This window comes from Dendrobates tinctorius, unplaced genomic scaffold (assembly GCF_039654945.1).
Source record: "Dendrobates tinctorius isolate UK_male_01 unplaced genomic scaffold, ASM3965494v1 ptg000160l, whole genome shotgun sequence".
NCBI lineage: Eukaryota > Metazoa > Chordata > Amphibia > Anura > Dendrobatidae > Dendrobates > Dendrobates tinctorius.
In genome coordinates this window covers 13,007,858-13,021,824 of record NW_027361827.1, presented here as the reverse complement: position 1 = coordinate 13,021,824, position 13,967 = coordinate 13,007,858, and the positions used below count along the sequence as shown (strand labels likewise).

General features: G+C 47.2%; 1 protein-coding gene across 1 annotated transcript in view; it reads right to left on the bottom strand.

Annotated features, from left to right (window-relative positions):
- The window catches only part of MELK (maternal embryonic leucine zipper kinase), an 81,130-nt gene that overhangs the window by 27,837 nt on the left and 39,326 nt on the right, over positions 1 to 13,967 (bottom strand). The window contains exons 12-13 of the mRNA XM_073549657.1: positions 2,732 to 2,860; positions 342 to 479 (exon numbers count right to left, since the gene is read on the bottom strand). Of these exons, the coding sequence (XP_073405758.1) occupies positions 342 to 479; positions 2,732 to 2,860 (267 nt within the window). The remainder of the gene's footprint in view (positions 1 to 341; positions 480 to 2,731; positions 2,861 to 13,967) is intronic.

Here is a 13,967-nt window from a genome sequence, read left to right as displayed (position 1 = left end):
TTAATATGAATGCAAATCTGACATTGAGCATTCTTAGTTGGCCCTAGTTTCTGTGATTAGAGTTTTGCTTTTACTGCTACATATAAAAATTCAACACAAAACGTCCAACCATCTATCGTACTTAGTGTCACTTACAAAGTATAATTATCATAATTGGACTGAGATGTAGAGGGACACAGGACCGGCTCTGCCTGATCTATAGATGCACTATACTCCTATTTTCTATGAAGTATTCACATTAACATGCCACTGAGCTTTAGAGAAAAATGCATTTAAATGACTAATTAAAGTCTTTGTTCAAATATCTATATTTTGGGAAGGCATAACAGCCATTTCCATACCTCTTTCATGGTGACCTGTTCTACACTACTGTATGTGCAGTCTTCATAAAAAAGTTCATCATCAGAAAATTCCATGGATCCAAATACATATGGAAGGTCCCTGGTTTCCACCTCATCAAAACTCAACTTGTTCTGAGCCTGTTAAGAGAATATAAGGATTACAAAAAAAAATAAATAAATAAATAAATAATGTAAAATGATTATGACAGTGTCAAACCAAACTGTTACTTAGTCTTGATATTCTTTAACAATTGATAACATTAGTTAGGCTGGATAATCACTAACATTAGCATGGATGGGGAGACTAAAATCTGAAATTTAGCTGTTACTGTTCCGGTGGAAACCTCAGGAATACGTCCAATGACATGACAGCTGAAGACAATGACAGGCCTCAGAATTCCTTTGACAGAAATGTGTCAAATGGGGGTCCGAATTTCAGCTTACCAAGGGGGGGGGGGGGGGGGAGAAAATCAGCAACGCTGGTTGACCGTGGTCGCAGGTGGTGTTCGGTGGTCCGGTGACATGACTCCCATCCCAAACTGGTGCGGCAGGTTCGGCGGTGCTAAAGGTGCGGGGGCTCTGTCGACATTTTCTGAAAACCATCCATTGCTGCAATGCAGTGGCCTCCGGGAAAATAGCCGCCAGGGTGGCACATGCTCAGAGCGTGCACCGCCCCAGGTGGCCATTTTCCCGGGCTGTCAGAGTGCAGGCGCAGCACCCACACCACAGAGCACTGCCAAACCTGCCGCATCAGCCTGGGAAGGGAGTGTGATCATCGCCCTGCAGCGTTGGACCGCCACAGAATCGCCCGACTCCTGCTGACACCACAGTACTTGTAAGTATATTCTGACTATAAGACGCACCCTCCTGCTACCCCAAAATTTGGGGGGGGTGCATCTTATATTCTGAAATATAAGGCAATTTTCAAGCAAAATTCCAAATATGGGTTAGACAAAATTGTTGACACCTTTCCAAAATTGTGGGTAAACATTGTCTCAAGCATGTGATGCTTGTTCAAAATTCGCCCTTAGCAAGTAACAGGTGTGGGCAACATGAAAACCACACCTGAAACTAAATAAAAAGAAGTTGACTCAATCTTTGCATTGTGTGCGCCACACTAAGCATAGAGAACAGGAAGAGGAGATGGGAACCAAAAATGTTGAACAATATCAACCAGAGATCTTGATGTTCCTTTGTCCATGGTGCATACCATAAGCAAGAAGTTTACAACCCATGGCACTGCCGCTAATCTGCCAGGATGTGGGAGGGAGAGAAAAATTGATGAAGTTGCAACACTGGATAGCCCAGATGGTGCACAAGCAACCCCAATCAAGTTCTAAAGAAATCCAAGCTGTACTACAGGCTCAGGGTGCATCAGCGTAAAATATGAATTGACATTTGAATAAAATGAAACACTAAGGCAGGAGATCCAGGAGGACCCCACTGACAAAATTCTAAACTGGAGTTTGCCAAAATGCATGTGAGTAAACAAAAATCCTTCTGGGAAAGCATCTATAGGATAGAGGAGAACAAAATAGAGCTTTTTGGTAAAGCACATCATTCTACTATTTATCCAAAACAGAATGAGGCCTATAAAGAAAAGAACACAGTACCTAAAGTCAAATATGGCAAAGGTTCAAAGATGTCTTGCTGCCTCTGGCCCCGGGTGCCAGGCATTGTGAAATCTGAAGATTACCAAAATATTTTGGGTTGTAATATAGTACCCAGTGTCAGAAAGCTATGTTTGTGTCCAAAGTCATGGCTCTTCCAGCAGGACAATGACCCCAAACATACTTCACGAAGCACCAATAAACAGATGGAAAAAAAGCGCTGGAGAGTTCTGAAGTGACCAGAAATGGGTCCAGATATAAATCCCATTGAACACCAGTTTAGAGATCTTAAAATTGCTGTTGGGAGAAGGCACCCATAAAATGAGAGACCTGAAGCAGTACGCAAAAGAGTGGTCAAAAATTCCAGTTGAGAGGTGCAAGAAGCAGTTGATTGTACTTGTTTATTCCACAGCGTGTGCAACTGAATATTAGGTTGAGGGTGCCAACAATGTTGTCCAGCCTATTTTTGGGTGTGTGTGTGACATTATGTTCCATGTGCCCATTTCCCCCCCCCCTCATTCTCCAATACATACAAAGGAAATAAAATATGTAACAAAATTTGGAATTTCAATAATTTTCTGTGAGACACATTATTTTAGTACAAATATAACTTGGCTTAGTGGGCAGGAGCACTCCTCTCCTGCTTTTAGTGAATTCTCAAAAAAAAAAAAAAAAAAGTGTATGGATTAATAAGTGTGGAGGGGGGAGGGGCAAGGAATTAAGAGCTATAATATCCTTCATATCACATACATATTTTGTATTACATCTTATCAGACATACCCGGAGCTCGTGAAAACTTGAACCAGAGGGCTCCACAGCAGCTAATGAGCGCACCAAACGAACAGGCTTTCCTCTGATTTTCTTAGTTTGGAGTAGCAGATAGGTGGCAGTGGTGTGATCATAATTCCACTAGAATGAAATTACCAAATCAAAATAAGTACCAATATGGATGATGCTGAAAGACTGAAAGGGAAAAAAAAAAAAAAAAAAAAACCCACACACAAACACCTTCTTAACCACTTTGCCCTGAAGCCTGTCTTCAACTTCATGACCAGGCCAATTTTTACAATTCTGACCACTGTCACTTTAAGAGGTTATACAGTTGTGGCCAAAAGCATTGACCCCTGCAATTCTGTCAGATAATACTCAGTTTCTTCCTGAAAATGATTGCAAACACAAATTCTTTGGTATTATCTTCATTTAATTTGTCTTAAATGAAAAAAACACAAAGAATTGTCCTAAAGCCAAATTGGATATATTTCCACACCAAACATAAAAAAAAAAAAAAAAAAAAAAAAAAAAAAAGAGGGTGGACAAAAGTATTGGCACTGTTCGAAAAATCATGTGATGCTTCTCTAATTTGTGTAATTAACAGCACCTGTAACTTACCTGTGGCACCTAACAGGTGTTGGCAATAACAATCACACTAGCAGCCAGTTGAAATGGATTAAAGTTGACTCAACCTCTGTCCTGTGTCCTTGTGTGTACCACATTGAGCATGGAGAAAAGAAAGAAGACCAAAGAACTGTCTGAGGACTTGAGAAACCAACTTGTGAGGAAGCATGAGCAATCTCAAGGCTACAAGTCCATCTCCAAAGACCTGAATGTTCCTGTGTCTACCGTGCGCAGTGTCATCAAGATGTTTAAAGCCCATGGCACTGTGGCTAACCTCCCCAGATGTGGACGGAAAAGATTGACAAGAGATTTCAACGCAAGATTGTGCGGATGTTGGACCCTCGACTAAGGGTACCGTTACACCTAGCGACTCACCAGCGATCCCGACCAGCAATATGACGCGGTCAGGATCGCTGGTGAATCGCTAGGTGGTCGCTAGTGAGCTGCCACTCAGGCAGATCTCACCAGCGACATCGCTAGGGACGGGGATCGCTACTTACCTGTCAGACGCGGCGATCCTGCGTCCTCCCGCCCGGCTCCACGCGTTGCTCGTCGTCACAGCAGGAAGCTGACGACGAGAAATGGTCCAGCAGCTTCTCGCGCGATCAGCGATAAGCAGCGGGGGAGCCGGTCGGAGGTAAGTATCACATGCAGCGATATCGCTGCAACGTCACAAAATCGGTGACTTTACAGCGATATCGCTAGCAATATCGCAATGTGTAACGGGGGCATAACATCCAAACAAGTTCAAGCTGCCCTGCAGTCCGAGGGTACAACAGTGTCAACCCGTACTATCCGTCGGCATCTGAATGAAAAGGGACTGTATGGTAGGAGACCCAGGAAGACCCCACTTCTTACCCCGAGACATAAAAAAGCCAGGCTGGAGTTTGCCAAAACTTACCTGAAAAAGCCTAAAACATTTTGGAAGAATGTTCTCTGGTCAGATGAGACAAAAGTAGAGCTTTTTGGGCAAAGGCATCAACATAGAGTTTACAGGAGAAAAAAAAAAAAAAAAAAAAAAAAGGCATTCAAAGAAAAGAACACAGTCCCTACAGTCAAACATGGCGGAGGTTCCCTGATGTTTTGGGGTTGCTTTGCTGTCTCTGGCACTGGACTGCTTGACCGTGTGCATGGCATTATGAAGTCTGAAGACTACCAACAAATTTTGCAGCATAATGTAGGGCCCAGTGTGAGAAAGCTGGGTCTCCCTCAGAGGTCATGGGTCTTCCAGCAAGACAATGACCCAAAACACACTTCAAAAAGCACTAGAAAATGGTTTGAGAGAAAGCACTGGAGACTTCTAAGGTGGCCAGCAATGAGTCCAGACCTGAATCCCATAGAACACCTGTGGACAGATCTAAAAATGGCAGTTTGGAGAAGGCACCCTTCAAATATCAGGGACCTGGAGCAGTTTGCCAAAGAAGAATGATCTAAAATTCCAGCAGAGCATTGTAAGAAACTCATTGATGGTTACCGGAAGCGGTTGGTCGCAGTTATTTTGGCTAAAGGTTGTGCAACCAAGTATTAGGCTGAGGGTGCCAATACTTTTGTCTGGCCCATTTTTGGAATTGTGTGACATGACCAATGTTTTGCTTTTTGCTTCATTCTCTTTTGTGTTTTTCATTTAAGACAAATTAAATGACGATAATACCAAAGAATTTGTGATTGCAATCATTTTCAGGAAGAAACTGAGTATTATCTGACAGAATTGCAGGGGTGTGAATACTTTTGGCCACAACTGTAGCTTTGGAACACTTCAATGGATCCTGCTGATTCTGACAATGTTTTCTCGTGACATATTGTACTTCATGATAGTGGTAACATTTCTTTGATAGGACTTGCGTTTGTATAAAGAAAATGGAAATTTGGGGAAAATTTTACAATTTTCCAGCTTTGATTATTTAAGTGCATAAAAATAAGAGTCATATTGCACAATAGTTAATAGATAATATTTTGAACATGTCTACTTTACATCAGCAAAATTTTTTTTTTGCTAGGAAGTTATAAGGGTTAAAAGTTGACCAGCGATTTCTCATTTTCACAATAAAATTTGCAAAGCCATGGGATTTTTTTTTGGGACTACCTCACTCTTGAAGTGACAAAGTACTCAAAACCACATTCAAGAAGTTTATTAACCCTTGAGGTGATTCACAGCAATTTTTGGAATGTGGAAAAAAAAAAAAAAAAAAAAAAAAAACACCATTTACTTTTCTTTCACAAATTTTCCTTTAGACTTAATTTTTTTACTTTTGAAACGGCAACAGGAGAAAATGGACCATACATTTTGTTGTGCATTTTTCTCCTGAGCATGCCAACAACATCCCATATGTAGGGGAATACTACTGTGGGTGTACGGCAGGGCTTGGAAGGGAAGGAGCGCCATTTGACCTTTTGAATGCAAAATTTGATGGAATAATTAGACACCATATCGCGCTTGAAGAGCCCCTGATGTGTTTAACCCCTTTCCTACAATGGACGTAATATTCCGTTCATGTGACCCTGGACCTAATTCCCATGGACGGAATATTACGTCATAGCGATCAGCGGTGCCCACGTGGTGAGCACCGCTGATCGCGGCCGGGTGTCAGCTGACACCTGACACAATGTGTCAGGGGCGGTCACGGACCGCCCCCGACACGTTAACCCCTTGCACACCGCGATCAAACAATTGCGGTGTACCGGGGGTTAAAGGGAAGCATCGGCAGGGAGGGGGCTCCCTCCGTGCTTCCCTGAGCCCCCCACAGCAGCGTAGCTGCTGCGGGGGGCTCCATCCCTGCAGGTCCCCGGATCCAAGATGGAGACGGGGACCTTCAGGGAGCTGGCTTCCTCAGAGCCTGTGACAGATCGCTGATCTGTCACAGTGATCTGTGATGTGACAGATCGCTGATCTGTCACATGACAGTTATGTCCCCCCTGGGACAATGTAATAAAGTAAAAAAAAAAAAAACACACCCACACACACACACACACACACACACACACACACACACCACAATAAAAGTACACATTTGGTATCGCCGCGTCCGTAACGACCCGCCCTATAAAACTGTCCCATTAGTTAACCCCCTTAAAAAAATAAAAAAATGCAGCAAAAAAATAGGTATTAGACCTACCGGTAATGATGTTTCCAGGAATCCATCCTGACAGCACCATGGAGGACATCCTCCTCCTCCTTACAGGGACAGGAAAAGCACACGAGAGGTTAAAAGGTCATGTCCCACCCCCTTTCCCTCAGTGATTTAACAAGTATCACAAGGTGGATGATGCTAGTAACAGTTTAATGAAACAATCATATTACAGTATATGACATATCATAATACAACGTAGTATAACATAACAGGGAGGGAACTACCCGTGCTGTCAGGATGGACTCCTGGAAACATCATTACCGGTAGGTCTAATACCCATTTTCCACGACGTCCACCTGACAGCACCATGGAGAGTACCAAAGCACCTCCTCAGGGTGGGATTACCACCTGGAGAACTTTCCTCCCAAATGCGGTCTGTTGACCAGCTAACACATCAAGCTTGTAGTGCTTGCAGAATGTATTAAGGTTGGCCCAGGTTGCTGATCTACAGATCTGATCAACCGAGGCCCCCGCCCGTTCCGCCCATGAGGCCGATACTGCCCTCGTAGAGTGGGCCTTTATGGAATCTGGCGGGCTGGCGCCTTCGGCTTGATAGGCGTCAGAGATTACTGAGGTAATCCAGCGCGCGATAGATGCCTTATAGGCCTTTTCCCCTTTATTTTACCTCCAAAAAGGATGAACAGGTTTGGGTCGATGCACCAGCTATTGGTGGCCTCTAGATAGTCTAGAACTGCGCGCCTCACATCCAGCGAGTGAAGACGCCGTTCCTTTTTATTACAGGGATTGTCACAGAACGATGGTAACACTACCTCTTGGTTTAGATTCTTTGCGGAGGCTACCTTTGGGGTAAATGCCGGTTCTAACCTTAGGATTATACGGTCATCTCTTATCTGAAGATATGGGTCCTTAGTGGACAGGGCCTGGATCTCCCCTATTCTTTTGGCCGTGGTAATGGCTACTAGGAAGGCCGTTTTACGAGTCAGAGCAGGGATGGTTATTTTCTCGTTGAGGGCGTAGGGTTCTGTACAGAGGAACCTGAGTACCAGGCCCAGGTCCCAAGGCGGGGTGAGCTGCCTAATCGTGGGGCGCAGGCGCTGCGTGGCTCTTATAAATCTGATTACCCAGGGATGTGAAGCTAGCTGGTAATCGAAGAAGGCGCTTAAGGCTGAAATCTGGTCTTTCAGAGTGCTGGGCTTAAGGCCTTTATTAAAATCTGCCTGCAAAAAAACTTAGTATACTAGGGAGGTCGGGGGTGCCCGCCCCGAGATCGGACCTGCCACCTTCCAGACAGAATCTTTTCCATATCTTTTGGTAGATTGCGGATGTCACCGGTTTCCTACTGGCCTGTAGGGTGGATATGACCTGATCCGACAATCCCTTTGCCTTCAGGATGTCCCTCTCAGGATCCAAGCCGATAGGTGGAGTCTTGCTGGGTTTGGGTGGTAGATCGGGCCCTGGTGGATGATGTCCTTCCGCAGGGGTAGCTCGACTGGGTTTCCTACTGCCATGGCTCCTAGAAGGGGAAACCAGCTTCTCTTTGGCCAGTATGGAACGATCAACATCACTCTTAAGTCGTCCTCACGTATCTTCCTGAGCACTGCCGGTATGAGAGCCAGTGGTGGGAATGCATAAGCGAGGGATTCTCCCCAAGCCTGGCTCAGGGCATCTACGCCTTCCGGGTGGTCCGTCGGATTCAGGGAATAGAATCTGGGGACCTTAGAGTTCTTTCGGCTTGCGAAAAGATCTATACTGGGGGTCCCCCAACGCTGACAGAGATGGTCGAAGATCTCTTCGTTCAGTTCCCACTCTGTCGGGTGGATCCGTTGTCTGCTCAAGAAGTCTGCTACTTCGTTCTGAGAGCCTTCTAGGTGTACTGCGGTCACAGATCGGACTGTTCATTCCGCCCACGCGAATATCCTTCCCGCTAGGGCCTGTAGTGGTTGATGTCTGGGCCCTCCCTGGTGCTTCAGGAATGCCACTGTCGTCATATTGTAGGATAGTATGCGGACGTGACGATTCTTTAGTACCGACTGGTTTCTCCGCAACGCTTCCCAGACCGCGAAGAGCTCTCTGAAGTTGGAGGATCTGGTCCTGATGTCTACTGGCCATCTCCCCTGGAAGATCTTCCCTTCTATGTGGGCTCCCCAACCCCACGCGCTGGCGTCTGTGGTGACTACCACATATGGAGAGGTTGTCCATAGTACGCCCACCTGAAGGTTTCTGGACTGTGTCCACCACCGAAGGGACTCCCTTACTCTTCCTGGCAGCCTTAGGGGGTCTGTCTAGCGATTCCTGACTTCTGTCCCACCTCGCGAGGATCTCTTTCTGTAATGATCTCGAGTGGAATTGGGCCCATCGGACACACTGGATGCAGGCCGTCATGAGGCCCAAGACCTCCATTGCCTCTCTCATGGAGCATTGACCCCCTCAACAGGTCTCTGGTTCTGGCCTGAATGGTCCTCTGCTTCTGCTCGGGTAGCCAAGATATTCTGTCGGCTGAGTCTAGAAGGACTCCAAGAAATACTTTTCTGGTCTCTGGCCTGAGGTCCGACTTCTCCCAATTGATCACCCAGCCAAGGAACTCCATTACGGTAATTGCTCGGTTTGTGTCGCGAATGAGCTCTTCTTTGGATCTTGCCACCAGTAGGAAGTCGTCTAGATATGGAATGATCACGATACCCTGATCTCTCAGGTAGGCCACCACTTCTAACACCAGCTTTGTAAAGATTCTGGGAGCTGAGGCCAACCCAAATGGAAGACACTGGAACTGGAAGTGGCAGGTCTGGGCCGGTAAACTGACCGCGACCCTTAGTAGCCTCTGGGATGAGGGATGGATAGGGACCTGGTAGTAAGGCTTTTTTAGGTCTAGGGTACACATGACGGCGTCCCTGTCTATTAGGAGGATTGCGGATCGGATCGATTCCATCCGGAATCTCTTGTACCTGATCCAGGCATTTAGCGGTTTCAGGTTTATGATGGTACGAGTCTTGCCCAATGGCTTTGTGATCGAAAACAGGGAAGCGTAGTGCCCTCTTCCTCTCTCTGTCGGGGGGAACTGGTACTATGACCTTTGAGTCTACCATGTCCTGTAGATCCGTCCACATTGCGGAGTCCTCCAGGACAACAGTCGGGGCATATATCTCTCGGGGGGAGGAGAATAAAGCTCTATGCTGTAGCCTTCCGCGATGGTTCTGAGGACCCATTGATTGTGGGTGACTCGGGACCAGTTTGTTGCGAAGTGGCGAAGTCTTCCCCCCCCAATACCTATGGCGTCATTGCCTCCTCGATCTAGATGTTGATGTGAATGGGGGACCCTTGTTCCTCCCACCTTGGCTGAAGGAGCTCCTATAGGAGCTTCTATTGGACCTTGCCCGACCCCTGAATTCAGTCTGTCTCCTAGAAAAGGAGCCTCTCCGAAAGGGCTGGGGCCGCCTGGGTTTTTCCTCTGGGAAACCCTTATTTTTATCAGACACCAGCTCTAGAATGTTATCTAAGGCTGGCCCGAATACCCTCAGGCCCGAGAAAGGGATGGAGCATAGCTTAGTTTTAGAAGCGTTGTCCCCCGACCAGGATTTAAGCCAGACTGCTCTTCGGGCCGCATTAGAGAGGGAGCCGTTTCTGGCTGCAAACCTTACTGATTCGGCCGACGTATGCGATAGGAACGCCGTGGCCGATTTCATGAGAGGAAGAGACGTTAGGATCTCTGATCTAGGGGTCCTGTTGGTTAGGCGTTCCTCCAACTGCCCCATCCACAAAAACATAGACCTGGCCACCGAGGTGGCTGCTATGTTGACTAATAAGAGCCGCCGACGTCTCCTATGCTCTCTTTAACAAGATGTCCGCCTTCCTATCCATCGGGTCTCGGAGACCTGATGAGTCTTCGAATGGGATGGCCGTCTTTTTGGTAACCTTGGCGACTGGAACATCTATTTTAGGGATTTCTTCCCATGCCCGGGTTTCCTCGGGATCAAAAGGCAGTCTATTTTTAAAGTCTCGGGAGAGTATCAACTGACGCTCTGCCTCCTTCCACTCCTCCTGGACCATCGTTTTGATGTGTTCACTTACGGGGAACACTACCTGTTTCCTGGCCACTAGTCCTCCAAACATGAAGTCCTGTCTGGACTGTGGTTTAGGGACTTCTATTTGCATAGTGTTCCTGACTGCCTGGACCAACTTGTCCGTGTCCTCCAGTCTGAACAGGTACTTCCTGCTCTGATCCTGTCTATCCCCCAGGATCTCGCCTTCTTCCTCCTGATCCGAGTCCCGGAAGTCAGACTCCTCACTAGGGCTTGCTTCCGACTCTGTGTCTGCCTCCCACCTTGGACGTTTGCGACTCGGCCCTGGGCTGGGGGACCGACGACGTGCGCGGCTGGCTGTAGAGGCCCGGACTTCCTCCCTTATCGGCCATCTCATTTCAGCAAGGAGGGATGGCTGTTCCTCGCCTATGACCCTTGAGGTACAGGGTCCGTATAGGGTCTTGTTATAGGTGTCTGGCAGCTTTACCCTGCATACGGGGCATCGGACTGATTTGGAGGTGGCTTTTGCCGGGTCCTTCACCCCCGAGGGGGATTCTGCCGGGGTTCCCTTCTCCTAATACAGAAGGGGCTCTACTTAAATCTGGGTTGTGGGGATGGATGGGGGAGGGTGGTCTGCGCTATGCGCACTTACCCCTCCACCTGCTGGAGCGTTTCCTTCCATCCTGGCGCGGTTCTGTAGAGCTCTGTGGACCTCAGTAGCACGCTCTGTGGACCTCAGTAGCACGCTCTGTGGACCTCAGTAGCACGCTCTGTGGACCTCAGTAGCACGCTCTGTGGACCTCAGTAGCACGCTCTGTGGACCTCAGTAGCACGCTCTGTGGACCTCAGTAGCACGCTCTGTGGACCTCAGTAGCACGCTCTGTGGACCTCAGTAGCACGCTCTGTGGACCTCAGTAGCACGCTCTGTGGACCTCAGTAGCACGCTCTGTGGACCTCAGTAGCACGCTCTGTGGACCTCAGTAGCACGCTCTGTGGACCTCAGTAGCACGCTCTGTGGACCTCAGTAGCACGCTCTGTGGACCTCAGTAGCACGCTCTGTGGACCTCAGTAGCGCGCGCTGAGATTCAAGGCCGACGTGTGACGTCACCGGATGTGACGCGCGACCTCTCGCGATAGCCCGCCTCCTCCACTTCCTGCCTGGGCTGACCTGCGCGCGGCCCCCGCCTGCTATGGCGGCCTGTTGGAGCCGTCGCTCCCCTCCCGGCGCCGATATCCTGTCGGTGCCCGCCTGGCCTGCCGCCGCGGGGAGTCGACCTCCGTCTGCTGTGTCCTCCTGTCACGGGGGCCCAGCCTTCGCCCGATATGGCGGACTGCTGGAGGCCTCGCTCCTGCCTCCCAGGGCCGACCGCGCCATCCTTTCGTCGGTGCCGGTTCGGCCAGCCGCCAACGGGGAGCCGACCATCGCCTCTATGGCGGTCCGTCCTGGAGCAGAGAGCCTCCCCTAGGGAGGAACGGCTCCCTCCAGGAGCGTCGTCCTGCTCCTGGCCTTTGGGGCAGAGGGACTCCCCCTCGGAGAGTTTCGGCCCCGGGACCTCTTGACAGGGGAAGGCTTGGACTGGCCGTACGATCCCCTGAGCCCCTCCGGTAAGTCTCTCGTGTGTCCCTCCGTGCAGGGACAGGAAAAAACACTGAGGGAAAGGGGGTGGGACATGACCTTTTAACCTCTCGTGTGCTTTTCCTGTCCCTGTAAGGAGGAGGAGGATGTCCTCCATGGTGCTGTCAGGTGGACGTCCTGGAAAATAATGATTTATTATCATACAGCCAAATAAAAAGGTGCAATAACGCGTAATCAAAAAGATGCATATAAATGTCCATGGTACAGCATCATCAGCAAAAAAATGAAAAAAAAAAAAAAAAGTTATAGCTCGCAGAATAAAGCGATGCAAAAATAATTTTAATATAACTGTTTTCATTACATAAAAGCGCCAAAACATAAAAAATACCCAAATGAGGTATTACTGTAACCGTACTGACCCGAAGAATAAAAGCGCTTTATCAATTTTACCGCAGGCGGACCGGTGTAAACGCACCCCCCAAAAGAAATTCATGAAACGCTGGTTTTTGTTCATTCTGCGTCCCAAAAATCGGAATAAAAAGCGATCAAAAGATGTCACGTGCCCGAAAAATGATACCAATGAAAACGTCAACTCGTCCCGCAAAAAATAAGACCTCACATGACTCGGTGGGTCAAAATATGGAAAAATTATAGCTCTCAATATGTGGTGATGCAAAAACTATTTTTACAATAAAAAGAGACTTTTAGCGTGCGACAGCTGCCAAATATAAAAACCGCCATAAATAGTAAATCAAACCCCCCGTTATCACCCCCTTAGTTAGGGAAAATAAAATTAAAAGAAAATGCATTTATTTCCATTTTCCAGCTAGGGTTAGGGCTAGGGTTGGAGTTATAATTGGGGGGGGGGGGGGGTTTCCACTGTTTGGGCACATCAGGGGGTCTCCAAATGCAACATGGCATCTGATCTCAATTCCAGCCAATTCTGTGTTGAAAAAGTCAAATGGTGCTCCTTCCCTTCCAAGCTCTGCCATGCGCCCAAACAGTGTTTTACCCCCACATATAGGGTATCAGCCTACTCAGGACAAATTGGACAACAACTTTTGGGGTCCAATTTCTCCTGGTACCCTTGGGAAAATAAAAAATGGGGGATTAAAAGATCATGTTTGTTGAAAAATACGATTTTTTTTTATTTTCATGCCCGGGCATTATAAACGTCTGAAGCCCTTGGGGGTTCAAAGTGCTCACCACACATCTAGATAAGTTCCTTGGGGGGTCTAGTTTCCAAAATGGGGTCACTTGTGGGGGGTTTCCACTGTTTAGGTACATCAGGGGCTCTCCAAACGTGACATGGCGTCCAATCTGAATTCCAGCCAATTTTGCATTGAAAAAGTCAAACGGTGCTCCTTCCCTTCTGAGCTCTGCCATGCGCCGAAACAGTGGTCCCCCCACATACCAAGTTTCGGCGTACTCAGGACAAACTGCACAATAACTTTTGCGTCCAATTTCTCCTGTTACCCTTGGTAAAATAAAAAAAATTGAACCTGAAGTATTTTTTTTTTTGTGAAAAAGTTAAATGTTCATTTTTTTTTTTTTTTTTTTAAATATTCAAAGAAATTCCTGTGACGCACCTGAAGGGTTAATAAACTTCTTGAATGTGGTTTTGAGCACCCTAAGGGGTGCAGTTTTTGGAATGGTGTCACTTTTGGGTATTTTCTATCATATAGACCCCTCAAAGTGGCTTCAAATGCGATGTGGTCTGTAAGAATAAAATGGTGTTGCAAAAATGAGAAATCGCTAGACAACTTTTAACCCTTATAACTTCCTAACCAAAAAAAAAAAAAAAGTTGGTTCCAAAATTGTGCTGATGTAAAGTAAACATGTGGGAAATGTTACTTTATTAAGTTTGAGTGCCATATCTCTGTGATTTAAGGGCATAAAAATTCAAAGTTGGAAAATTGCAAAATTTTAAAAATTTTCGC